General features: G+C 46.2%; 1 protein-coding gene across 2 annotated transcripts; it reads right to left on the reverse strand.

Annotated features, from left to right (window-relative positions):
* Nucleotides 1-9,948: 9,948 nt before the first annotated feature.
* On the reverse strand, nucleotides 9,949-13,613 carry LOC149355184 (uncharacterized). 2 transcript variants are annotated; one of them, XM_089583683.1, is made up of 4 exons: nucleotides 13,444-13,613; nucleotides 11,377-11,399; nucleotides 11,134-11,247; nucleotides 9,949-10,240 (listed from the first exon to the last, which is right to left on the reverse strand). In XM_089583683.1, the coding sequence occupies exons 1-4, from the start codon at nucleotides 13,490-13,492 to the stop codon at nucleotides 10,016-10,018; spliced, it is 411 nt and encodes a 136-aa protein (XP_089439809.1). In that variant the 5' UTR covers nucleotides 13,493-13,613; the 3' UTR covers nucleotides 9,949-10,015. The 2 variants fall into 2 exon arrangements, with proteins under 2 accessions (XP_089439809.1, XP_089439810.1); XM_089583684.1 differs by having other exon boundaries at nucleotides 11,182-11,247; nucleotides 13,444-13,610.
* Nucleotides 13,614-26,333: the final 12,720 nt, after the last annotated feature.

Here is a 26,333-nt window from a genome sequence, read left to right on the forward strand (position 1 = left end):
ATACCGCACTCGTGCAAGTCTATAATGCTAACTGCCAACTGAGTGAGGCCAGAAACGCGGTTAAATTTACTGTTAGGTTCTAGCTTGAGTGATACATACCGTGCACGGCTGAGGCGGTAGTTGAACACCACCTCTTTGGCATCTGTGCGGCTCCCTGGCAGTGGCCGCATGAAATCTGGGCGCAACTGGAAGGCCTCATCACCAACGAAAACATGAGGGCACACCTTCTCTGACTTTGGCAGTTGAGCTGCACGAGGCAGATTGAGCTTGCCCTGATGCAGATGCTGGCCAATCGGGGAATCCTTAAAGATGCCCCCATCACTGGGTCTCCCAGGTGCACCCACGTCCACCAGCCGAAAAAAGGTACCTGCTGTCCACTACGGCCAGCAGAACGATGGAATGGGTGCCCTGCAAATATGCGCGAATACAAACACTGAAGGCTGGGGTCCACAGGTGTCACTACAGCGAACAGTACACAGTGCAGTGACCGGCATGTCATCCCACCCGCTACCACGTCATGATGCTCACTCTGCACCCACAGCAGTTGACAACCCTTCCCCCGTAGGGAGTTTACTGCTAGAGTGTCATGAACTTTGTTTCTTGCAGTGCGTTACAATTATTGTAACCTAGTGGTTTTTGCAAAAAAAAAAAGAAAACTGCTTTGCCTCCTCAGAATACACACTTGCAGTCATGCCACACAAAACGCCAGTTCAGACCACTCACAAATTAATAGCACTGTTTAAGTGTGGAATTTGGCATTTCACACCACTGCACAATTTTTTTTTCTTTTTTCACACACACTGATTTGGATCATAATACTTCTATTTACAACAGTTTGAGGGGCTGTAGGCCTCTTGCCTAAACACACACACACAAAAAGCACAACTGCCTACCCTCCTGAAGCGTTTTTTTTTCCCAAAACAAAGGTTCATTCATTTGTTTCGATACATTTGCCCATGGCGTATAAAAACAAACTTTAAGAAAAAAATGTGGATGAGTCCTTGATTGCGCTTATGTGAACACTCCTAGCTGGTGTTTTGTGTCCTTTTTTATTGCATTTCCTTTCTTGCGCTACTAACAACCTCAAATAGTACTATTACTTGAAGCCGTTCTTTCAACGCAACGTTTTTTTTTTCAGAAGCTAGGACAGTTCGATGAACGTTCACTGCTACACACAAACATTTAACGGATCGGTTTTCTAATGCAGTTTCTTTTCCCATGGTCAGCAAAGCGTCCTCTTAGCGATAGCTATATTTCAGTGTTGTTCTTTCCAGCTTGGTCAGTTTGCATAACATATAACTGCACCACCCTCTATGCTAACCTAGAGCAGAGTTTTTCCTTTGTCCCGTAGCTATTCAATGCCCCCACCTCCTCCCTCTCCCACCATTACCCTCCATTAACTCCCCCCGAAAGGGACACTACACAAAGAAGAAGAATCAATTATTATTCGGAACACTATCGGGCGTTTTTTTCTTCCCGTAAACGTGGCTACTTTGCTGAGAAAACCACAAATGGAAGCCCCGAAACCCTTCCACATTCACAGCGCCCGCGAAAAATAAACTGCTGTGACGTCATTTGTACGATGTCTTTGCAATGGAGCTCTCCGACTAATCAGAGGCAGCACTTCCAAAGACTGGAAATGCGTCCTAACACCAAAACAAGCTCGGAGGTCCCGTCACCAGTCGAATCGGCCCTCACAGTAGCAAGGCGCAATCGCAGGCCACCTCAGCCTCGCCACTTTACCCCCCTTCCTTGAAATGCAGATAAGCTCTCGGTTGCATCGCATGCGTCTGCGTCTAGTTGCAACGTCCGTACGGCAGAAATAGGCTCCGTGGGTTCAAAAGAAACTCCGTAAAATAATCGAGGGCAGTCGCAGATTGAAGTAACTACTGATCGCGCTCCCGCGCGTATACATCGGCGTCGATGACGTGAGCGTATAGCCTTCGGTGCGTTGTGTGCTGTCGTGAACGGCACACGTAAGCTTCGAGGGAGCCTCAACAGCGTGCGACAGGCAGTAGCACTCTAGCGTATTTCATTCATCACCACATCCGAGTGAAAGACTGCAAGCGCTTTGCTGATCAAACAGCGCAGTGCACTGTCAATTATCGCGTGTTCTTTGCCTAAGTACGCATAATGATCGCAGACGACCCTTTTGATTCACTCTGCTTAGGTCGTTGCGGCTTCTACGTTTGTGCATCACATCCTATGAGCTGTAGGCGGAAAAGAACCAGACTATATACGTTCCGCATAACTGTAGTCTGCCGCCTGCCGGTTTGAGCTGCGGGCAGTGAGCACGCATAAGCTTCAAGACGCATCATTTGGTTGAATGTTTTCCTCGCAGAAGAGCGTATACCATTAATGCCAGTTTAGCTCCATACTGCATCTGTATGCTACACCTTTCCCATAGAGAACGAGCACCCGAATGAAAGGCGCTAAAATCCTGCCTTCTGTGCCGGCGCCTCCCGTACTGCGAGCATGATTACCCGCTTTGTTCCTAATAGGCCAAATGAGAGGTGATGATGCATGTATGTGGTTCCTCTTAAGATATTTTTCTGCTCATAGCAAGATGCCGAGATCCAGGCGCTCCGCTTTACACGTGTCACTGCAACATAGTTGCACACTGCCGCATTCAACAATGCAATACACTGTCCAAATGAAAAGGGGTTCTGTTTGTCCGCATTGTCGTCAGTGATGCAAATCTCCAAACCTGCCGCAATTCCTCACTACCTTCTGCATCAGTTATGTTACCAGCATAGCCAACACGTCGAAAGAAGAGTAGCGCGTTTCCACAAGCAACCAAGACTTGGACTATGCTTGGCGTGGTTGGACTATGCTATGAAATCTTGAACTATGCTTTGGCGTGTTGTTCTGAACAATATTCATGTCTAAATAGAGCACCTTTTTGATGGCAGCAGGCAGAGGAAAACGGCCAGTGATTTATCTATAAAATCTTCCTAATTCCTCCCTGTCTCTCTCTTTCAACGTCTTATTGTCTGTAGCTGTCTTACTGCTTAGGTAGACGGCACGCTTCTCAAGTTCTTTTTTTTACCCTTCGCCTTCACCAAAGGCTTCTACCGCTGCCATTTTAAACATTCTGCTTTGTTGCCTCTCCCTGAGACATATCATGAATGAATGGGATGATAGTTTTCAGGAGCAGGCTGAACAGCAGAGTCCGAACGGACTGAGCTCAAAAGTATTCTTCCCCAGGCTTCCTCACCGCCAGTCAGGTTGAAATCATTGGATGCTCAAGAAGCACAGGGGAAAACTTCCTCAGTACGTGCGACCTTCGCACAACATTCTTACATCCTAAAAAGTATAAGCGAAGAGACGGCCTCGTGTGTTCCGCATTTACAGCCTCTGTGTACTACTTGTTCGCTACGTCATCTTAGTCATTGCGTTTGTCGTCGTCGTTTAACATGGTCGTACTTGTGCATGGCAAGTTCTTGAAGAAGGACTTGCTAAAGTAGTGTGAGAAACGGCGAGTGCTTTGGAAAATGAGAATAAGGAATATCTGCTCAGTCTCATAGCATAAATAAAGGAGAATACATTCTGCAAGGTATCGCTTAATTCTTGCACCGCTGAGCAGTGCAGGAACCTTTCAGGAGCAGGAAGTTCAAGCATTGTGCCAAGTATATTTAAATGTAGCAGAGCTCTCCACGTCAAATGAACTGTTTCTGTTCATCTCATTCCTTTTTTTTCATACCCGCAATTGTTACGTTCTTATGTCGAAAGGCGTAGAAAAATTTGACGCCTTAATTGCGGCAATGTAATGTGATATTCAGCGACAGCTGGTGCTCAGGTGAAATAGCGGGAGGTTGGCAGTCAGAAACCCTCATGCAGCGTCGGCCTCATAGTGCGTACATTTTTTCAGCTGGTGTGATGGGCAGCCGTGACGACGGACATATGCGAATAGGAGAGGAGTCACATTGAGATTATTTGTGTGGAACGAAAAGTCGTATGGGTTGCGTCGCAAGTAAGTAGCTAAATTACAGTCGTGGAAAAACGTTTTCCGGTGTGGCTTCGCGGAGGCTGTGAAACGAACAGTGATTCATTGCCTCGCTACGCAGTGAAGTCGTGTTCCTTCCAGCAGATCCAGCAAACATGTCCCCTAACGCCTGACAACGCTGAAATTTTTGTCCATGACGGAGCCTATCGCACCAGTGCTTCGTACGACGCATTTGTTTTCTTCTGCGCTTGAAGGTGAAGATAATGTATGACAGTCTGCTACCGTCCTATTGTACAGACACCGCTTCGCGAGCGTTCAGAGTTGCATGCTTTTCGCCGCCCCAAAAACGCCTATAGGTTCTCGAAATGTGCCACGTTTCTTTACATGAAATTGAACTTACCACCTCAAATATGCCTCGACTGTTTCTGTTCATTGCTCTGCAGCACACGCTGCAGCATTACAAGCAATTCTTTATGCTTCGCAATCCAGGTCATTCTAGCAGCTCTGCTGGAGCCGCATGATTGGCATCAAGCGAAACGTGTGGACCATGTTGAAGGGTTCAATGCCGTATTAGCCTGCGTTCTCCACGGGGATTTCATTCGTGGATAAGATCAGCAGTAGTTATTGCTGCATGCATTGCTGTGGTATTAGCTTTAACGTGCTGATGTTTACCGAAACTGAGTTTCATTTGAATGACGAAGGTGTATATCATCCATTTGTGTCAATAAACCATGTGTTGGAAGTGAGCGCTTGCGTTGTCTGTGTCCTCCTTTGTCCTTGTTCGTGCGCGCTTGTACGTGGTGTGCGTTACAACCCCAACTCGCCCATCAGTTTGTGCTTTTGGACGATTGGAATACTGATGTCTTGAGTGACTCTGGGGCCACTATCGATTTGTTTCTGCATTAGAATGCAATGATTTTCGAAATGAAATGGCGTCCCCGACAAAAGTCGTGACTTCATCTACATCCCGACTAGACGTCTGTATTACAATTTCCCGTGTTGAAAAAGTTATCTCCAAAGTACACAGCTCAGACTTGAGTGATAGTCTGCCTACTGTGCTAATGGTGAAAACACTGCAAGGCAGGGGCGTAAATTCACGCAAATTTCAGGGGGGTATACACGGCTGTCCAGCCCCGGGCTCCCTGGCGACCTAAGAAGTCCTAGATGCGCGTATAGCCTGAAGTACTGACAAAGCCGCAGCCGCCAGCAGAAGCCTAGCTGACCGGGGCGATATAGAGGAGCAAATTGAACAGGCGACAAGAGGAGGCTTCAAAACATCCGCTAGCGAAAAGCCTTTGCCGTCCAGCTACAAACCCTGCATAGTGCCGCATGAGCATTAACGGTGGATGCATTCCATTTTAGTAGAATATGGTATCTTACCCTACATTCATGACGTACAAAAAGTGTCTAACTGAGGATACTTTCGGACAATCTTTGCGTAACGCATTCGGATGTGGCCCTTGGGGTTGGGAATCTCTCTGTTCCGATCTGGAGAGGGGTTGACTTTATAAAGCTACCAGCACAGCTCGAGAAAGCTCTCTATGAAAACGTTATGAATCCATATATCCATATTTCTCCTTGCAGTGCCAAATGTCCTCGCCATGTAAGTAAAGCTAAGCCAGCAACAATGCGCTCATAGTGCGCTCAGACGCTAAGCATCCTAGCGCGCTTACGAGGGGAACAGTTTACGCTCGCACTAAAGCCGTTGCTTTACAGAAATTTCTCTCCTATAGTGTTGCCTCACGAGCCGCTGAAAAGGATGGCATGCAGTGCACTTTTGCTGATCGCATTGCCCATTGTCGCCAACTTGCTCGCCTCAACACTGAAGTCGACCAGCAACAACGCAAATACCGTTATAACCAGCACCACCACACCATCTCCTTTTCCCCCAGTGTTGAAATTCTCCTCTGTACACCAGTCCGCGCTCCTGGTTTGTGCGAGAAGTTTCTTCACAGCTTCATTGGGCCCAACGAACACCGCCCGTGAGCTACCGCGCTGTCCCCTGTTGCTGATCGTCGTTGACGCTCAGAAGAGGTCGTTCACGTCTCGCGCATGAAGCTTTGCACCCGCCGTCCCTCCTCCATCTAAACAGTGGCCAGGGTGGCGGCTTTCTTACTGGGGGGGATTTTTGTGAACGCGATTCGCGAACTTTCACTTATTTCACCTGTATGTACCGATCATCATCATCGCTCGCCTCTGTTGCGAGGATCGCACGTAGAGTACCAGGGTGTCCTGGAATAAAGACGCTTTGTTCAAGCGGTGGCTCACAGTATATAGGACTCTGGATCACTAGCGATCTAACTTGTACAAAGGACATCGACCACGTAGCATCTAACGTTAATCGCTACTTGTTCTTTATGTGGGGGGCTTTGAGTCTGTCTACTTCTTCCGTCCACCTACTCGCATACAAAACTAATTCTGCCGATACTAGATATGTCCGTGCTGTCTGGGATCCTTTCACTAAAGCTTGCAGTAACAAGATAAGAATGGTGCAAAAAAAAAAATCGGCTCGCTTCATTTGTACGACTACTGGACATAGTTCAGTGACAGAAATCAGCAAAAGCGAACTTTCCATCATTACCGCAAAGAAACCGTGTATCATGACTAAAATTTCTCTTTCAACTAATGAACGGTCGCTTTAAGACAAATCTCGCGGGAATAGTTAATTTCTCCTCTGGTTATGCGACTAAGCAAAGTTGCGCAATAACCACATTAAACATGTGTAATAATTGTTTTAAATATCCTTAGTTTCCATGAACGATATCTGAATGGAATCTGCTAACTAATGACCAAATTTAAAAATCATCTTCGTCAATGTTTGTTTCCAGTATTCATTCAAAAATTTTGGTGTATGCTTATTGCGAAATGTTCAAGCTGCATTAATCTTATTTGTTTTCTGTTCCTTGCTTGCGTTGTTGCGCTGCTTGCTAACGTGTATTGTATCCCGCCCTGTTAAAATCCGCAGCGGGGATTGCAGTATTTATTAGTCAAGAAAATAAAAAATAATTCCAGAGAAAAGACGAAGTAGCATTGTTTTGTTCGTTTCCCATAATTTCATGTTTAACTGCTGAATAGTTTTGATCCCTTTCCGTTCAGTTAAACCTTCGCATAAAGAAATGCTTCTTCCCACTTCCGAATCGCATCTAATTCCTTTACATTCTTCAGAGGATAATACGAAGGGAAGGAAGCGTCATGAGATAGGAAATATGCAAAAATACAGTATCCAGAAGTTACGCTAAGGGCGAGAGCATATGGCAGCGTAGAGCGCGATTTCTGACTTCCAAGTCCGCACGCCGCGTCAAAACAATTTTTCGTTGCACCGCAGCACAGTTTGCTTGAGATCATGACTTAATGAACCCACAAAAAAAAAACAGTGCAACTGTTGACTTCTAAAATGTGGCCCTTAAAACAGCACCCACTTTTCTAATGTGGCGTGCACTTTAGGCTGCGGAAACAAGGAAATTTAATAAAGAGTTCCGAGCATGATTCGAAGCACTTAAACTAGCTCAATTATTGAGTATTGATCAAAACTCTAGAAAAGTGGACAAATCCACGCTTGTTGAAGAAAAAAAGAAACGGAAATTTGATTCAGCCTTGTCTCTTTTTCGTTCTTGAGAGAAAGAAAAAACGATACCATTATCAATAATGCTCCAGTATATGCTTAAATTCATGCGAACACTTACGCACATGAGGAATTACCATGTCTGTACTTTACCTGTCATCAACTTGAAATTTCTGTCGGTACTCAGCGCTTGGTTTATCTCCCTTAGTATATCCGGAGAGTGGTAATGACCTTGCGAGGGGAAATTGTGCCTTCACCGTCACGCGCGTATCGGTGCTCGTCCAGCTGCAGCCGCCTGCCGAATGGCGCAAGCGCATGCGTTTATGCTCCCTCGACCCTTTCGTACGCTGTAACCCCCGCAGTAAGGCCACATTCTCACAGCCGGATTTTCCCTTGCTCCGTTGCCTCCGTCGCGCCCGCAGCTGACGGAGGGAGTTCTTTTTGACCATTTTCCCCCCGAAATCGGGCGGCCGGTGCCGCTGGGCCCTGCTCTACGTTTCCGTCGAGCGGCGGCGACGGAGTCCCGCCCATGCGCCAGTCACAGCGCGAGCTCGCTTCACGCGCCTCACCGCTTGCTTGCTGCGACCAAGAGATGGCGCTGGCGAGCGTCGCGGCTTCGGTGGCGGCGGCGATGCGCGGGTGCATGCGCGGGTGCGTGGGTGCGCGGGCGCGAAGAAAAAAGCTTTTTTTTCCCTCCGTCGTGAGATGCACACGTCGTGCAACCCGAAAAGCGCCCGCTGCCAAGGAACGGAGAGCGGATCACGGTTTTATTTCAGTTGGCAAATTACGAGGTGTTCCAGCTAAACGAGCCTCTAAACGCTAAACGAGTTTTGTGTTTGCACATTACAAAGAAAGGCAGTAGAAGAAAGGCACAACCAATCGGCCAAGCAGTGCACCTAGTATGAAGACCAATTTCGCAAGTTCCGTTATCTCCCTAGATATCTTCCATTTCGCTGACTGGCCAGAATAATTTGAGTGCACTGCGAATTTCTGTACCGCTTTAATACTAACTAGCTATATTCGTATCCATTAGTTTTAGCGCCGTACGCGCGGTGTTTTGCAGCAAACTGTGGAGTTGCGCATAGTTATTGAAACTAGCTCCAAACTTTTGCCAGAGCTAGCGAGATCACGTCGTTTTTTCTACGATAAGAGGCAAACAAACCAAATCTAAGGAGACTACGGACGACTTTCACCAGATCGCTCTTCGGAGCCCGCTGCCGTCCGCGCTGCTTTTTTTTTTTTTTTTTTCATGCGGGAGAGAAAAAAAAAGGGCGCTGACGTAGAGTCACGTGGTAGCAGCGAGCGCCCACCCAAACTGGTTTGCTGGTGTCCGGCGCCTCTTTCGAATGATTTTTCCTTGGCGCTGGCATCCCATTTCGCGCTAAGGTCGAACGTCTAATCGACCTCTGGTTGCATCTCTAAAGAGTGCCTCAGAGGCCATATAGCGTCGATCTCTTATCCTCGAAATGAATCTCCCTTGCTGGCCTTCTTGCTTCCTTAAAAGCAAAAAGTTCGAGTAGGCCGTGTAGGTGGGGTATAATATCCTAGTTAATCCCGTCAGGATTGTGCTAGGCGTATTCATTTTTCTCTACTTTGTTAATGTACATTTTTTGCGCATTCGCGGCATAAATAAACCGAAAGCTTTCCGTTTCGCATCACTACAAATACTTAACAGGTGGGACACGGTTATGTAACTTCACGGTGCACGTATGTCACCGAATTTGCGTTCTCGGAATAGAGATGTACGCAGTTGTGTAGTTTATTGTATACGCAAATCAAATATGCGGGTTATTGTGTGCGGATTTCCAGAGGTAAAAATGACCGAATGCTGTCCGCATTGTGGCACCGGGAAACAAAATTAGCTGAGTCGGTTTATTTGAAATCGGAAAAGGGTTCGGATTATCCAGACTCGATATATCCGGGATAGATTCCATTGGCATCCTTAGTTTATTTGGCTAACGAGTCCTTGATTTCTCTCTATGCTGTCCAAGCATTCAGTCGCCAACGTCTTGATCTCAAAAGTAAGCGGGTGCAATAGACGGCACATGCCTACCTCAAGCACCACAGGCTGCAAACTAAAACTGAAGATTAATTGCGTTCGCAGGTAGAACTAAAAATTTTTGATGGCAGTTCTTCATAAATTATTTCCTTAATGTGCAGCTGTTGTGTTATGTCGGGACCTAAATGACAAACTGGGTTTCCAAAAGGGTTGCTTAATTCGCCTGGGGATAATTCCTGTGCCTTGAACGGACGATAGCACTCAGAAGCCTGCAAGGCTACAACATCAAAGACTCTGCATTTAGTGGGAGCACAGTCAGCAGGCTCTAAGTCCTCATACGCTCTCTGCAGCTCTAATCCCACTATGCCACCTTGAACGTAAGCCAGATGAAAGGCAGCCGGTTGTATGCGGCTGCAGTTATGTATACATAAGGCCGGTGGATACAACCAAACAGTTTAAGTGTTTTTAATTCGTGCCGCAGAGCCCTATCTTCTCTTGGTCGCCGCTCTCATCTCCTGTCGGTGGCGTTGCGGTGGCCATGTCGGCGGCCGCCGATGGGAATCGAGACGCCGATTCCGACCTGGCCGCTGGCACCGGAGTGGCTCGAGTGCGAGCCCTGGCCCCAGCCCGTGATGGCGGGGCCGTGGGCGCGGCGGTAGATGTCGTACTGCACCGTGCCGGACACGCGGTGGCTGCCCGGGATGCTGCCGCCGCCTTCCACGCTCACCCGCATCTGCAGCGGAGGCAGAGCAAGGCTGAAATAAGCACAACCCGCTTCGAGCATGCAGTGCATCCCCATCGCCCGTCCAACATTTGGATATTGCAAGTATAAAGCACCGAAGGTGTACTCTGCAAGAGCAATGCTTGCATTTTTTTTAGTCCGAGATTTACTGGACCCTTCTCACCGGTGTCAGCGAAGGTGAACAAGACTTTCTAAACGTAGGATTTTCGAGGTATAGATTCGCCACAAAGACGAGTGCTCTTGTCTGTCGTCCTCACCCGTCCGTGTCTTACGTGGTTTACCAGCTAGCCAAGACATATACGTTACTGAGATAGAGACATATATTCTGCGGCATTGCAATGACAGTGTTGTCAGGAAACGCAAAACACATGAGTCATGTTATATATAAGCTTGTTAACAACTTTCTAATAGTTAATTTTCAGCCAATAACAGATAGGCGCCTAGTTGCAATGAGAGATTTGCTGTTTACCGTTAGTAACAGCCATACGATTGCTTAAAATCTCAAAAACAGATTGACTTCGGCGTTGTGCGTCAACAAATTTTGACCTTTGCTCCCGGTACTCAAACGCCGCGCGTCTTTGGCGCGCGCGCTGCAACGCCTACCACTCCACGTCAGTCCATGGCGTACGAGACACTTTTTCCCGCCAGCAGTAGCTGCTCCAGTGGGCGGAAAAATGAAGGTCACATGACTCATGCGCCACAGACTGATATGAACATAAAGAAAAAGAAAAAGGTCACAGCGTTACTTTAGTTTCAAGACTGCTCTTGCACGAAACAGTTTCGCGACGAACCGGCGTACTTTTTTGTGGGAAGTTACGACTTCCGAGAAGTCTTCCAAGCACAGTCTGGCATCGGGTACGTTATATTCCACACTAGACATATACCTCCGTGCAGTTGTTCTTTTTCATGCAGTTAGAGCTGCTGGAGTTTACCCGTGGATCTCTGCTTGGCTTAGGCAGCGGAATGTTTGGTTTGGCGACTTGAACCGAGTCTTGTTTCTAGAGAGAAGGATGCATGGAAGACGGCGAATAAGAAAAACTTGATCGCAGTGAAGAAGGCGAGCGAGGAAATTATTTTCAGCAAAACATTTAAAATGTATTTCATAAGTCATGCATAAATAATGTTACCTGTGCGCTCGTCAGAAAGGCCACTGAAACAGAAAGAAAGAACAAGGCTGACTTCTTTCTGCAGGTCATGAAAAGCGCCAAAGAAAAACGCAATAACTACAATAAAATCACAAACGGAATGCTGGACCCTGAAGGGGGCAGCATGCCATACGTCTTTAATTTGTTTACTGATGGCTTTAAGTGCTGTATGGTGACGAAGCTTGAAGATTTCAGCAGCGCTGCAGAAGGTATAAAATACTGTGCGCACGGACATATCAACGCCAGCTCCGTTTTCATAGTTCGTTTTTCGTGTTTAGCTGTTTTCGATCTGAACAAAGGGACAACGACTCAAAACCATCAATCGGGTAAAAGATCTTTCACGGCGTCGTAGATCTGTCTTCAATGTCTACAGGTATGTTAAACGCGAAGTAACAGAAGTATACCGAAGTAGCAGCACTTCATCGCGTGTTTTGGAGCGTATAAATAATTGCACCCAGAGACAAGCTGAAAGGCCTTTCGGAAAAGCTCTTTTGATAACAGCTGTGATTTGGAAAATCGCTTGTTCCTGTTGCAGATTTTATTTATTTATTATATTTTTGTATACTGCCGCCCCTTGGAGTCTTTGCAGGGGTGAGAAAAACCAGCCTAATGAACTGTCCGCAGCATAATCACATATTTGCAGCCATATTCAAAAAGTGGTCTAATTGCCTGCTGAGACTAGCAGCGTTCAACAGCATTAGGGAAGAAATTGAACAGGCGACACATTCAAGGCATGATAGCTGCTTGTAGATAAAGGTTTAGCATAATGCAGGTACTCGAGCAGTAGAACAAAACGAGGTGGACGGACAAGATTGAGGAATTATTTTAAGCGCTCGCTGCCGCGACGAGCAGAAAGGCGGGAAAGACCTAAGGTAGAAAGAGTTGATGAGGGAGAAATTAACTGTCCGGCGGCGACAAACTATAACCGTAAAGCTTTCGTTTGGAATTATTGAAGATCTTCAGATTTGTGTGCTTAGATTTCAGTCTATTTTGAAGTAACTCTTCCACGAATGTAAAGTAACCTGAGCCCTGCATTGCGTCGTGCCTTATTGGCCCCAGTGTTGTTTTGGTACGTAAATATTTCAGCTCAAACAAATAATGAATAAATAAATAAGTAAACAAATTACGCCAAGCTGACACTAATGATTTCGTATGCAATTTCTGGGTGAGGAGCATTTTTCCGCTCTTCAAAAAGCCTTCATTCGCAAATACGGAAGAGCAAATCTCTGTCGCTCTCCCCTGCAGCAAAGCAATTCGCCGCACGCGCTGCAAGCTACACACGGTCGCTTTTGCAAATATCCACAACTGAAATGCGGCCCCAGTGGCCATGAAGGGACCCGCGAGCCCGTGAAGCCGAACGCAACAACGAATGAGCAGCAGCAGCAGTTCCACATTGTAGGTTATATGAACCTTAGTCTGGCGACTTCGCGCGTGCTAAAAGTATTCGAGCTGCATAAATCGGCGGTTATTATAAAGACAGTGAATGCTGGTGCCTGAAACGGGATTCGAAACTATTACATGCTCCACATAAGGTGGATGACACACATCTACGCCCTGCGTGCATCGGTGAGCCTGTCATCTCTGAATAAAGATAAACGGTGGAAGCCTTTGCCTTACAGTGCACCGAGTGATGCCCGGAAAAGCTGCTCAACCAATAGCATTACTGCGCCGTCTATGTGTTACCACAAAGTGCCAAGTGCACTAGAAGCGCATTAAACGTTAATGAATGCTTATTAATTATTGCATTCTTTCGTGCCAATCCAGAGGAAAAACTATGTGGTGCGCCGTAGTAGAAGGCCCCGGATTATTTATTTTTTTTGACAGTTCGGGTTGTTTGTCGTGCACTTATTACCTCAGTAAACGGGCGTTTTTGAGCTTTGTTTCCATCGAGCGCTCAAGTATTGCACAACCAATGAACACAAGATGACATGATCAATGGATGAAAAACTTACACGCCAGGCGGGCATACGCGTTTAAAGCCTGTGCGACTGTACATGCAGCAGGCACTTACAAGCCCCTGTGCAAATGTAGCTGAAAACCGAGACTTACGAACAGTTACCGCCAGGCAGCATCCTGAGACCGTCTTGGATATCTTCATTTTTGAAATCTATGAACTCTGGGAAGTGCTGCTCAACCCAAAAGAGGCTTCAGTACGAGAGCGGACGGCGAAGCCGAGTTGGGCTTTTATTGGCAGCAACATACGAAGCGCGCGGTCGCTTCCGCAGACCACGATAAGGAAAACCCCGGAGCCCGCGTCAGTCGGGCTCTCTCGTGGCACGCGCCGCACGTGCCTTCTCTATTGCCAACGCGTTGCGCGAGGGTGAAATACGGAGGCTCGGGTCTGCCCTTTTTTATCTCCGATGCTTTCCGCCACGGCAGCTGTTCTCGCAGCAGCTCTGCGAAGGACGGCCACTGCTCCCTCGTCAGCGCCCTGAGGCAGGCGAGAGGCGCAAAGCGGGGCCGCAGTTACACGCTTCTTCGACGCGCTCTTTTCATCCTAAGCTGCTGGCCCGCGGGCAACGAACATGCGCCATCGGTCGCTAAGCGTCCGAGTATTACCAATCAAGAGGCGAGAGTTGCGGTACTTTAAGAACGACATTTGCAGTGTGAGAGATTGCTGATACCATACGGCATTTCACATGAAACTTCCCGCGTAACGCTGCACTAAGAATTGCATATTATTAAAAATAAAGGTTATGTGCACAAATCATTTTCGCATAGTTCATAGTCGAGCAAGAAAGGGGAAGAGAGATAAAGGGTTTATGACAATGAACTGCGCACGCAGTGATTCGCCAATACACCCAATAGAGTTGAAAAGGCACTCAAAGGAATAGAAAACATGCAGTGAACCAAAATATATACGTTCTTTGCACGTTGAAACGTAATGAACGACTTTTTTTAAAGCATTTATATTCCAGACTCAGAAAGCACTGGCGAACATTGTACGTATACCTGAAGAAGACCATGTAGCCGAACATGAGGCCGAACGTGTCCCGAAAACTCCCGAACTTTTCCGTCAAAACGGCAGTAAGCAGAACAAGCCTTAAACAAAGCTTCAGTCTTGAATGCCATTCAAGCAAAAACCAAACAGGCCGGCTTCATTTTTCGATCTCTAAGACCACTCGGCTATCATACGAAGTTTTGTTTTTCCTAGCATGGCGTTTATTAGACACCCTTGTGTACAGGAACGGGTTATTATCAGACTACAGGTTTTCCCTCAGAATTTAATCCAAGTGCCGGGAAAAATAATTTAAGCGGAAGCCAATTTAATCTGGACGCAGTGCAATTTTATCGTAGCGCAAACTGTTTTATCCAAGTGCCAAAGTATAAAGGCCAAACGTCAACTCGGAGTACAAGCGCGAACCCATTTAATCCGAGTACAAAAGCAAATAGTAAAGGGCCAGTGGTTCTAATCTGCGTGGCAAACCAATTTAATCCACATCCTGAAAATGAACACGGCAGATGAATTCAAAGCACACAGCACGAATTGGAGGAATAAACCGAAGTGGAGATGATTTTCAAGACCATGCGCTGACAGAGCAACAAGACTGCATGAAATATTTCGCTTTGGTCCGCTTGTTAGCTATTTCTTGCCGCAGTTAAGAGTGGCGGGAAAATGTAAAAGCGCAGTATTTTACATAACTCTCGCGGCTTGCAGTTCAGGCGCACAACCAGTGATTAACTATGACTAGTGTTCTGGCTGCAGGGCTAACCACTGCTGGTGCTTGATAGTTAGACACATCAGTTCTCCATGCAAATGTAACGTATGGCCCTGCGGCTGTTTTAATGAAATCGTAACCGGTACAAAATGTATTCGAGAGGTCCTAATCCTGACTCGACACCGCTAGCAGGGACGAAACATAGTATGTAGTGTCAAACGAAGTCGAATCAGGCGACTCATAGAATAGGAAAATTTTCGGTTCGCTTTAACAGCAACTTAGGGCTAGAACAAAGCAACCGGCTCCTCAGCAGGATCACCTCAGCAACCGTGTTTAATTTGCGAGGGGTGTTATCCTAGAGGTGAAGAATGCAAACAATCTATAGGCACATACAAGCACCGATCATTCAATCTTTGAAATGCAATTTCATTATCTGGAATGAAGGTGGAACCAGCGAAAGTCTTGTGCAGAGAAAAGTTTTTTTTCTTTACCGGAATAAATCAGTTGTAAGTCCAGCAGTGTTGTGTGTGCGAGTGCCTCCTCTGTCTTGGCCTGCGTCCATTTCCGCTGGTTTCAGCCTTTGCGTATTACGAACCATCTAGCCCAGCATTTTGCGCTCTTGGACTTTGCCTGGAAGACGCTATGTGGCTAGAAGCAGAACTCTACGTTTTCTGCGTGCCGTCTTCCCGCAGAGGTGTTGACATAAAGGAAAAGTTGTCGCGGCCGAAAGCAGTGCACTCTATCTGCTGTATTTGCTTCGTCTAGTATCGAGCAGCGCCGATAAAAAACGGCGCAAATGCTCCTTTTTTTGTCATTTTTGGCGGATTTGTGGAAGCCAAGTCCCTCCGCTCGCTGAGAAAGGTTCTGACTTTCGATCTGAACTATGAAAACACTTCCACTGCGGGGCTAAAAAACCGGCTCTAAGGAGGAAGCCGCTTAACGGAATGCATCGGGCTGGACAGGGTTACCTCTTCCGCATGGCTGTGAGCGGGAGAAAAATAAAAAGTTTGTACAAGTCCTTCACTTTTTACACGGGCTCATATGGTTTGGTTTGATTTATGGGGGTTTACGTCCCAAAGCGACTCAGGCTATATGGGGCGCCGTATTGAAGGGCTCCGGAAATATCGACCACCTGGGATTCTTTAACGTGCACTGACATCGCACAGTACACGGGCCTCTAGAATTTCGCCTCCATCGAAATTCAGCCGCCGTGGCTGGGGTGCAATCCACGTCTTTCGGGTCAGTAGCTAAGCGTCATATATAACTACTGAGCCACCGCGGCGGCCACACGAACTCATATGTCGCTCGAAAATTAGTTCAACACGACCCAATGAACCTTGCAGACAGTCCAGTTCCCCAATGCATAACTCCATTAACAGACATGCAAGCGATAAAGTTAAGGTTAGGTCCTTTGGTGCCTCCTTCGTCAGTTTTTCCTGTTTTTTTTTCTTTCAATACCTCCGTCTCATCGGCGCGCTGTGCCTTAATCTTTTTGTTTTTGTTACACCCATCAGCCCCGCAACGAGCAGACGCTTTACAGCGCGGGAGCATGGGCGCCGCCATATTTGGTCTCGTGACCATTCCGCCATCGCCGGCCTTCTCGTTTCCACGGCTGCCGGCGCGCTGGTGCCCGGCTGCAAGACGCTTCTTCGCCTCTCGCTGTGGATAACGAGCTGCCAGACGGCACAAAATCTTCGTGTGAGTTCGCACAGAACGTGTTGGGGCTGAAAAACGTTTGCGTCAACCAGCTCATCTACTCCTCTCCTTCAGACTGCCCGTATCGAGTCGAATGAGTCAACAGACCGCGGTCAGCTATCAGCGCGTTCATATTTATTCAGTCAATTCACCACGTAACGATACTGGTGGACTGCATAACATGGTCTGGAACAGCAGATTAAAAGCGGGCCAATACCTGAAAGCTTGCTTTCTATTGCCCGATATTTTTGCCGAATGGAGGAATATGTTTTCACAGCTATCAAGAACGTTCGCTGCTCAGCGCTGTGCACGCGACTTACAACCAAACGTCCGCCTGCGTGTGATCGCCGGACGATTGTCCAAATATTTACTTTATCCTCCGTTAACATTCCGGCTTCCAAAAAAAGAGCATGGATATTCTTCAAGGACACCTTCAGAAGCTCGGCAACGTTCGACCGTGCTCTGTTGCTAAGTAAAACTAAAAGTGCTCCGGAGTTCAGCCCCCGCAGGTGTAACAAGCCGGAATAAGCGGAAATATACAAAGTCCTCTCATGATAAATTTCACCGCTGACCCATGCATTAGAGCACTTCTGTAGAGCTTTGCACTGGGCGACAGAATTGCATGTCCAGCGCCTCCTTTGATGACTTTTGCAAAAGCTCCGTTGCCGCTTCCTTTGTGGTAGCGTTAAGCAAGCACGACAGTTTAGGAGCACTGTGCCGACGCCAAGGAAGCACTTATTGCAAAGGTCTAAAAAAGCACCGATCATTCGATGTATTGTGTCAGTGCTTGTGGAAGGTGAGAAAGGTGACAGGAATGTTCGCTCGTTCTGCCATTCCCGCAGCTACTGCTGGCGCTGAAATAAACCGGCGCGCGGAGTTTGTGATATGTTTATTTTTTTCGTGGAACAACACATTAACGTCCTGCTCTGCTTGGAAGCAGCATGAACTCGCAAGACAGCTCCTCCAAAAACGGCGGCAATTGTGACGCGGTTTCCTTTATATAACAAGCTCGTCTATTTTTCCGACACTACCCCACAGTGATATTAGCTCTAGATATTAATTCATCAAACAGCTGAATTGATTCACAGCTAAATTAATTCAATAATACGCATGACATCCGTGTCACAGCTGGGTTGTTTAAGAGCCACTTGACGTTCGTACACAAGCTGCGCAGCAGCGTTTCGCACTGCGCGCCGATGCTGCTAACGCCGGCTTCGAAGGCCAGAAGTGGTGGACTAGGGTGTCTCGATGCCAGCGCTTCTTTTCAGGATGGGGACACCCACTCCTTTCGGCGCCATCTTGGTTCTTTCGAATGCGCTGGGTGTGTTGCGACGGCAGGTTATCTATCGGTCAGAGAGAAGGGGACGGGCGTGTAGAGCCAATACCACCGTGATGTAAATGTAAATTTTCTTCTCTGCTCTCTGGTTAGCAGTCTGCTTACATAAACAATTGGTTTCCAAAGAGGGTGTGCGACACATGTCCCGTGTATCGTAACCTGAAGGTGGCAATGTTTTCTTGCGAGGTTACCCCTTTTTTATGAACATTTTTCAGTCGTATGCTTTCCACAAGCATCACTGGAATTATTATTACAATTATTATTACACTTGGATGGAATTTCGTATTCGCAGCACTTTTAATAATAATTTTGTTTCTTATTATAGATTTCTAATCATATTTATGTGACTAGAAGAAAAATGACACGTTGCATAAGTAGGCCGACAGCAGTTAAGGTGCCTATTGAATAGGAAAAAAATTACTAAGAACATTTTTCAGCAATCAAACATAATTTATTTACAATATTAAGTAGTCATTTCAATTTATAAGCTCTCAGGAAGGTTATCAGATTAAAATGTGCTAGCCTTACTGTAGGCTCATACCTGCTACAGTCTTGCTAGCATAACACTCGGCTGGTTTTTCAGGAGTGTTAAGCCATCGCAGATAGATGCGAAGCCGTGTGGAGACAAAGCGCTCAAGAAGTTTTTCAATCACATCTTTGTGGAGGCAACATGGGTTTTCTGGCAAAGTTACATGTTTTCCAATAATTTTCTTCAGTGCTTTAAAAGGCGTTCTCAGACGGGTCAGATCTTGAGCTTCAGCAAAGGACTTGAAAGCACTCTCACACTGAAAGACAAAGTCCAGCACTTGTCTGCTTGCATAAATTAAATTTCTGCCACCTTGGCCATATTGTTTTAGTTGAGTAAACAATTACTAAGAACATTTTTCATCAAACACAATTTATTTACAACATTAAGTACTCATTTCACTTTATAAGCTCTCAGGAAGGTTGCCACAAGTAAAACGCGACAACTGGGCACCGACGGACACGACGAAAATATGCGAGGTCGAGTGTTACGCTAGTAAGACTGCAGCAGGTACGACCTACAGTAAGGCAAGCCCATTTTAACCAGATAACCTTCCTGAGAGCGTGTAAAGTGAAATGACTACTTAAGATTGTGAATAAATTGTGTCTGATTGCTGAAAAATGTTCTTAGTATTTTTTCCTCTTCAATAGGCCCTTCTGTCAGCCTACTCATGAAACGTGTCATTTTTCTTTTAGTATGATTATAAATCCATAATAAGAAACAAAATTATAAGCTGTCGGGAAGCTTATCTGGTTAAAATGTGCTTGCCTTACTGTAGACTCGTACCTGTTACAGTGTTGCTAGCGTAACACTCGGCTGGTCTTTCAGGAGTGTTAAGCCATCGCAGATAGATGTTGCCCTTTCGCGCTCGATCCAGTGCACAGAGGAACACAACAGCCAGTCATGTTTTAACAAGCACGCACACCACTAGGCGCTACACAAAACACGAGCTATCGCTCCACAACGTCACCTGGAGAGTGAAACAGAACGCACGCACGCAGGTCCGTTCGGGTCGACGGCCGGCGGGAAAGAACCAACATTGCGCCGAGAGGCGGCGCAGGGTGATACAAAGGCTGTCCCCACCCTGAAAAGCAGTGCTGGCATCGAGGCACCCTATGGTGGACTTCCTAGTGGCGCCATCTGTCCTGGAAAGAGCAAACTGCTCTTTGTAAACGGTCTTCCGTTTCTATCCACTCTCTCGAACTATTTTCTTTGTCTTGTCGCTCGCTGTTTCTCGCCCAAATCTTTTGTATAATATTTCTTTCTCGCGTAGCATTGTTGTACCGTTATCGCCCTGGTGTTTCCCTCTTCATTTTAATAGTTTTCGCGCCTGTGTATCGACGCTCTCTTGCTAGTGTTTGTTCTGTAACATGTTTCGTTCACCTTTCCCTAAGTAGAGTGTTTGTTACGCCTCATGCCTACGCCTCATGCCTACGCCTCATGCGGTCAACGGCTAATCAGGCGTGGCCCCTATCGCCAGTCACCAGTCGGAACCTCTTCTTTCGCATGAGGGGTGGAGAAGTTTGTCGGTCCGCCCCCTCCAATACGCACAGTGCAGCAGTGGGCAGGTTGGTCCGATTAGTTATAATTTCGGCGCCAACCAACCATCAAGCCGCCCACAATACCCCGACAGTGCCAGTCGTTAAGTGCACCGCAGGCTGTTCCTTAAAGGCGTAGCCGAAGCCCCTTAATTAAAGCACCATATGATGCAGTTTGTCTCAACGATGTAGAACCTGCACAAGCGTGGTCTTTCGAATTGCAGCCATTGCATGTACGCTTTGCGGCTGCGTTTGACGTTGTCCCTGCTGCGGTTGACCGGCCTCGTGGTCACTAAGTCCATGGAGTAGCCGTGTGCGTATAGTAGGCGTCAGCTCTACTTGAGCTATTTGCAATTTCGGGCAGTACTTTCACCGCCTACTTTATCTGCTCCAGTGTGTACGAACGGTTCTTGTGGACCATTTCGAGGACCATACCTTAGTGTTAGTTTGTCTCATAATCCATGCTGCTACATTTCTCTCGAGCTTAGCGCTGCCCTTATTATTTCCCTCTTTATTGCTGACTGCGATGTCCTCCCTGTATTTTCAAACATTATCCTTAGCATAGAAGCTTCAACCCCTTATGTAATATGTGAGTAATGGGGAAATTCACCTGCTGCATGCACGTCAGGCCCCGCGTACCTTATAATCCATCGTAAATGAAGAGCGAAAATAAAAACGTGGACAAAGACACATATTCGGACACCATTCGGGCGCTCTAATGCACATCTGTCTTTTGCGGCGTTATTAACGAATAAACCAGATGAATAGCTGAAGTCCCATTTGAAGTAAACGAGTATTCACTGTGCTCCCATGCAGTCACCATTTCAAGAACTGTACAGCAATGGGGGCACTCTGAACAGCCTTCCATGTTGGTGGCGCTGCTTAAATGAGCTTGTGCTAAAAACGGCAAAAAACTCGCAAGTTTCGCGCTTTTCATCGTTCAATTATTAAAAATTGAGATATAAATATCTGCTTGCCACCTTTCTTATTTCTCAAAAAAAAACATTTTTACATCTTCCGGAGGAAAGAGAGAACAGTACGCGTACTCTTTCTCTACGTTCAAGTAAATACCAAATTTCAGAAATATGCGTTGATTAATGCTGACTCACCCATCATTTGCTCAGGTCAGAAGAGTTACCTTCTGCGCCGTATATCAGCAAATTCTTTTTCATAATCTGAGAACGCCTGTGAAATCATCTCAACCGTAATTTATTTTCCTGATAAATTGTTCCACAAGGTCTAGATCAGCTGCCTATACTTGGCGATTCCCTTTCTACTTCCATTGCCACCACTATCTACAGTAAACTGATGCTTCCTTCCCAGAAAAATGGCTAGCCGGAGGTACTGCCACGCTTGAGATATGGTCACTTACAAACGCAACCCACTATGACAGACAATTTTTCTCCGTTTTATGAAATAGATGCCTCATCACTCGAAACATGGGACTTGGGTTGCGGTAAATGAGCCTGCCTGTTGGCATTCGCACTACAATGCTGTCGATACTTGTAGTCCACATATACCTAAAACGTTTTTCCTTTCTCAAGAAAAGTCATGCGTTGTACAAAAAAAATGTCCCAAATGGTTGCGCTAATGGCTTAGCGTTGCTTATTATTCCAGCGTCCCAGACTTCCGTAAAGCCTTCGACTGTGTTCAGCACGATTTTATCGTAAAACTAGAGACCTGTGGCATCCATGGCATTGCATTAGATTTGCTAGGTAATTGGTTAAGCAATACAACTAAATATGTGACAGTAAATAATGAATCTTCGACTCACACTACTATCAAACAAGCAGTGCCTCAGAAATCAATATTAGGGCCGCTATGGTTTACCTCTTAAAATAATCACGTCTCCAAAATGCCAGAATCCGCAGATTTATAAGCACACGGGTGACAATATTTTCCTTACTGCCTGCTCCATGTTCGAGTAAGAAACAAGTGTAAACTCTTTTGTAAGGAAACTTCATATGACGCTATAAAATATTAACTTAAGCTTAAGCCTCACAAAAATACCTACATTATTTTCGAACCCATTAATGCAGTTGTATATAAGTCTATCAGTATAGAGCATGCAAATTCAAAAACAAGTAAGGTTTCCAGTGAAAAATTTCTTGGTGTTAGGCTCAACAAAAACCTTTCATGGAATGTTCATGTCTCCAAGATAAATGCAGATTTAAGTAAAACTGCTCGATGCCTGTGTAAGATTGCACCATAATGCCTGTCCGGCTTAAGCATGCTGCATATTATGCTCATGCTCTTTTCATTTTAAGGCTTTCTTACTTACCGTAATCTGGAGAACCAGGACAATTGGCCACATTTAAAAATGTCACTTGCTTCAAAATAGGGCAATGCGGGGGCGACTGAAGGATATTATGGAATACCTTTAAATTTTCCATCCCTTCCACTGTTCGGAAAACGTAATTTGGTAAAACTTAAGCAGATATACAACTCTCGCTTACTGCAGTGTGTACACAAAAACTGATTATATGGCATCCTCAAAGCTACCCCGACAATGAAATACCCCTTCCTCAAAACGAAGAAACCAGTTCTAAGAATTCGTACAAACTACAATAAAGAGAGTTTGAAGTTTCCGGTATCAGTCAATCTCAATGTTCCGTTTTTATTTATTTATTTTATTTATTTATAGCATTATTAGCGATTACCTTTCTGCCGCCCCCTGCTACGCTTGCCGTATCTTAGAATCCACTCCGTTACCCTCGAGGACCAGCGGTCATCTTGCCTTCGCATTACATGCCCTGTCCAAGCCATTTTCTTCCTCTTGATTTTGACTAGGATATTGACCCGCGTTTTTTCTCTCACCCACTTTGCCCGCTTCCGGTCTCCTAACGTTACATGTATCACTTTTGTTTCCATACCTCGCTGCGTTGCCCTTAACTTAAGTTAAACCCTTTTCGATAGCCTCCACGTTTCTGACGCATAGGTGAGTACCGGTAAGATACAGCTGCTGAATAGTGTTCTCTTGAGGGGTATTGGTAAACTGCTATCCATGATCTGAGGGAACCTGCCTTATGCGCTGCTGCCTGCGCAGCAAAATCCCGAAAGGCGCACACGGCAAGAAAAGGAAACCAGTCAGGAGGTTCAATTTGCTCAGCATACACGTTCTGAGCTGAAATGCACTGTTCCCTGAACAGTTACCTCGCTCAACGCGGCGACTGTGCGTGTTTATCAATCATGCAGCTTTCCCACACGCTAAACAGCCTGATGAACAGGAAAAGTTCACACGTAATTCGGGGGTCTTTCATCACAGAAAGAAATGTTATACTGTAAGGCGTGACCTCAGTGCCCTTTTTAAGAGACTGCCGAAGTAGGCTATGCACCAGACGAGCACATGGCGATACAACACAAATAATGGCGTTGTTCAATAGATTCCCGTTTCTCTCACATGTAGCAATTAACTGATCACAGCACTAGCGTCGCCTTGCTTAGGTGGGACGTCCTGACGCGTAACGTCCACGCTTGAAGTCTAAGAAAGTTTTTTGCGGACTACTGAATCTACATCCGCTGAACTCGTTTCAGTACACCGGCGTCAAGAAAGGCTAGGCAACGCTGCAGGTAATGCGCAGAGGAAGTAATGACCGATAAGAACATTTGTCAGCTGCCTTCTGGAGAGGCCATACAGGTATTCTAAGAAAAAGCGGAGATTGAATGTGTCAGCACAAAATTCTATCAAGACGGCGCACAGAAAAGACAGATGAGCATTTTGTCACCTAATAAGCACAGCTGCAGCTTTTCGGTTTTAAAAAATAAAAATCCTGAGACAAGTTGGTGCACAAAAAGTGTACGAAATATTCGCCCGACTCTATCAAGGTAGCAAGAAAGTCGGCCCACGCATCAGCTCCCTTTGAAAGCGCCCCAGAAAAGTCGCAGAACTTCTATGTAGCGAATTTACGTTCTTCCTCGCACAATTCAGCTCTTCCAACAGTGTCACTACACAAAGTCGCAACGAAGATGTCGCAAATTTGTGTCCGTACAGACACGAAGTGCTCCAAACCAATCGAAGCTTGCTTTTAAAGCGAAAGCTTTATTGGACTAGTCAAGCCAGGGTCGTCGGCGCCGCAATTTGACCTTCAAGTGGGGGAGCGACGAAGGTGCGGCAGCTAATTGATGTACTTTCTCTCATTCCCTCCTTTATCCCATTTCTTAAACCAAGATGTGACAGTTCCCGCGCCATTTCCTTTCCTGAAAAACCAAACAAAACAAGTGGGCCACCGGCGCTCATTGAGTTTACGGCCGTTGGCGTTGACAACGTTGTAGAGTTCGTTGATTTTGACGAAGAGGCGAGCAACTAGCTCCCTGGGTCAGCGGACGCCTCAATCTCGCTTTCATGTACAGTCTTTGTCAAAAGTAACCGGGCACAGGTGGTTTGTCTCTCAGCCGCGTAGCGAACCACTTACGGCAGCCCTTTGTCTATGAATCTGTGGAAAGTAAGGTGAGCTCTTTTTCTCATGTTTTGACACTTTTCAGTCTTTAGGGGTGCCGCAAAGGCTCCGTAATGCAGTTGAGAAGCAAAAGCCTGTTGCTCGGTTACTTTTGACAAAGGGGGTACGTGGCGTTGGTGTCCACCTTCACAAACCTGCTTTCGCTCAATATTCCGTGATCGAGGCGAAACGCAAAAGGCGCCCATGTGCTGTGCGATGTCAGCACACGTTAAAGATGCCCAGGTGGTCGAAATTGTTCCGTAGACCTCCACTACGGCACCTCTTTCCTCTTTCCCTCCCACCTTCCGCCTTTGCCTTACGGCGCGATTCAGGTGTCCACCGAGATATGCGGCAGATATTGCGCCATTATTATTCCGTGCTTAGCAATGCTAAACCGCGAGCAATTTTCTTCATCATATTCTTTTTATCAGAGCAAGAGATGGTGACATCAGCATAGGCCAAAATCTTAATTTTACACTGTACTATACAGAAGCACCGATTACCTGTGTTTAGAGAAAACTGAGCTATAGGTGGTCAAGATATATAACGCCAGTCACAAAGACGCTACAGGACAGGTGACGAAAATAAAATATTTTTGGTAAGGTCTTGAGATGCATGGTGGAGATGTGCCGGGGGGAGGGGTGACTGCCAAGCCGGTTTTGGAGTGACTGAAAGATGCCTTGGCTCTAAATACCTGCCGATACAGGGCAGCTCCCTCTCACAGTAGGCACATGCGGCGCTCCTGACGGCGCCTGCATAAGTATAATCTGCGCTGAAGAACTTCCCGAATGACACGAGCTTCAGGAGAGACCTATTACTCGCGCGACAGGGACTCCGAAACTACTGACGCTCAAGGGTTTAGTAGATGCGAAATCTATCAGCTTTTCTCCTTACGTACCTCATCAGATTGATCCTAGCTTATACATAGCAGATGTACACTAATTTTGAGTTCATTTTATTGCGCGGCTGTTGCATAAATCTATATCTTTTTTTTTTGCCGCGGACAGTAAATTAAAGTGGACAAAATCAAAGCATCTCGCTTTGAGAAAATTTTGCCGTTTTTATTTTATATACTGATACCACACAAAAAAGTAAACAGCAAAATAAGGTTGAATAAAAACAATCTAAGTTAAAATTATTTATAGTCTGAACCCGTTTGAACCGGTCCGACGCGATCCAAACCGGTTCGAACCGGAGCAGAATGTCACTCCGGAGCCGAACCCTGAACACAATCCGAAAGGCGTGAACCCGAACCCAAAAAACTTCCGGTTCGACACCCTAATTTATTTCTAATCATTGAAAACATTTACAAGCGACTTTTAATTCGTTGCATACTCACTTTAAGCTGATCAATTGTGCCAAGTTTTTTTTTTTTGTTGTGAGTTTCCGTTCTAGGTGCAGATATTAACGCTTATGAATGTGCCTGTAAAGGATTAATGAACGGTTGCCACAATGGGAGATGATGCTACACACATTGGGTATCATTCCACGTTGCATTATCTCGTGTTCTGCACGTGCAGATTGACGCGTTCTATCCTAGCTGATATGGAAAGACGCAGGAAAAAAGAAGTGCTCAAGGCTGCTTTTGCGGTCACTCGAGTGCCCGGACACAACTGCACCTTCAGTTAGAGCTCTAGGAAGAAAAGAACCCGCCACGGTAACATTATCTGGTCCACTTGTGTACAGCCGCCTGCAAAGGTGTTTTCCTTTTTATCTTTTACATTGTTGGCCTTATCAGAGCATTGTGTA

Source organism: Amblyomma mixtum, chromosome 3, assembly GCF_055824585.1.
Source record: "Amblyomma mixtum isolate Tamu chromosome 3, ASM5582458v1, whole genome shotgun sequence".
NCBI lineage: Eukaryota > Metazoa > Arthropoda > Arachnida > Ixodida > Ixodidae > Amblyomma > Amblyomma mixtum.

Bases quoted from the DNA above. Each gene is read 5' to 3' on its own strand.
- LOC149355184 (XM_089583683.1), bottom strand. From the start codon at position 13,492: ATGAAGATATCCAAGACGGTCTCAGGATGCTGCCTGGCGGTAACTGTT. The intron at 11,400-13,443 runs GTAAGTCTCGGT...TTTCTGTTTCAG, and splicing joins CTGCCTGGCGGTAACTGTTC to TGGCCTTTCTGACGAGCGCA. The intron at 10,241-11,133 runs GTATATGTCTAG...CCTCCGCTGCAG, and splicing joins AAAAGAACAACTGCACGGAG to ATGCGGGTGAGCGTGGAAGG.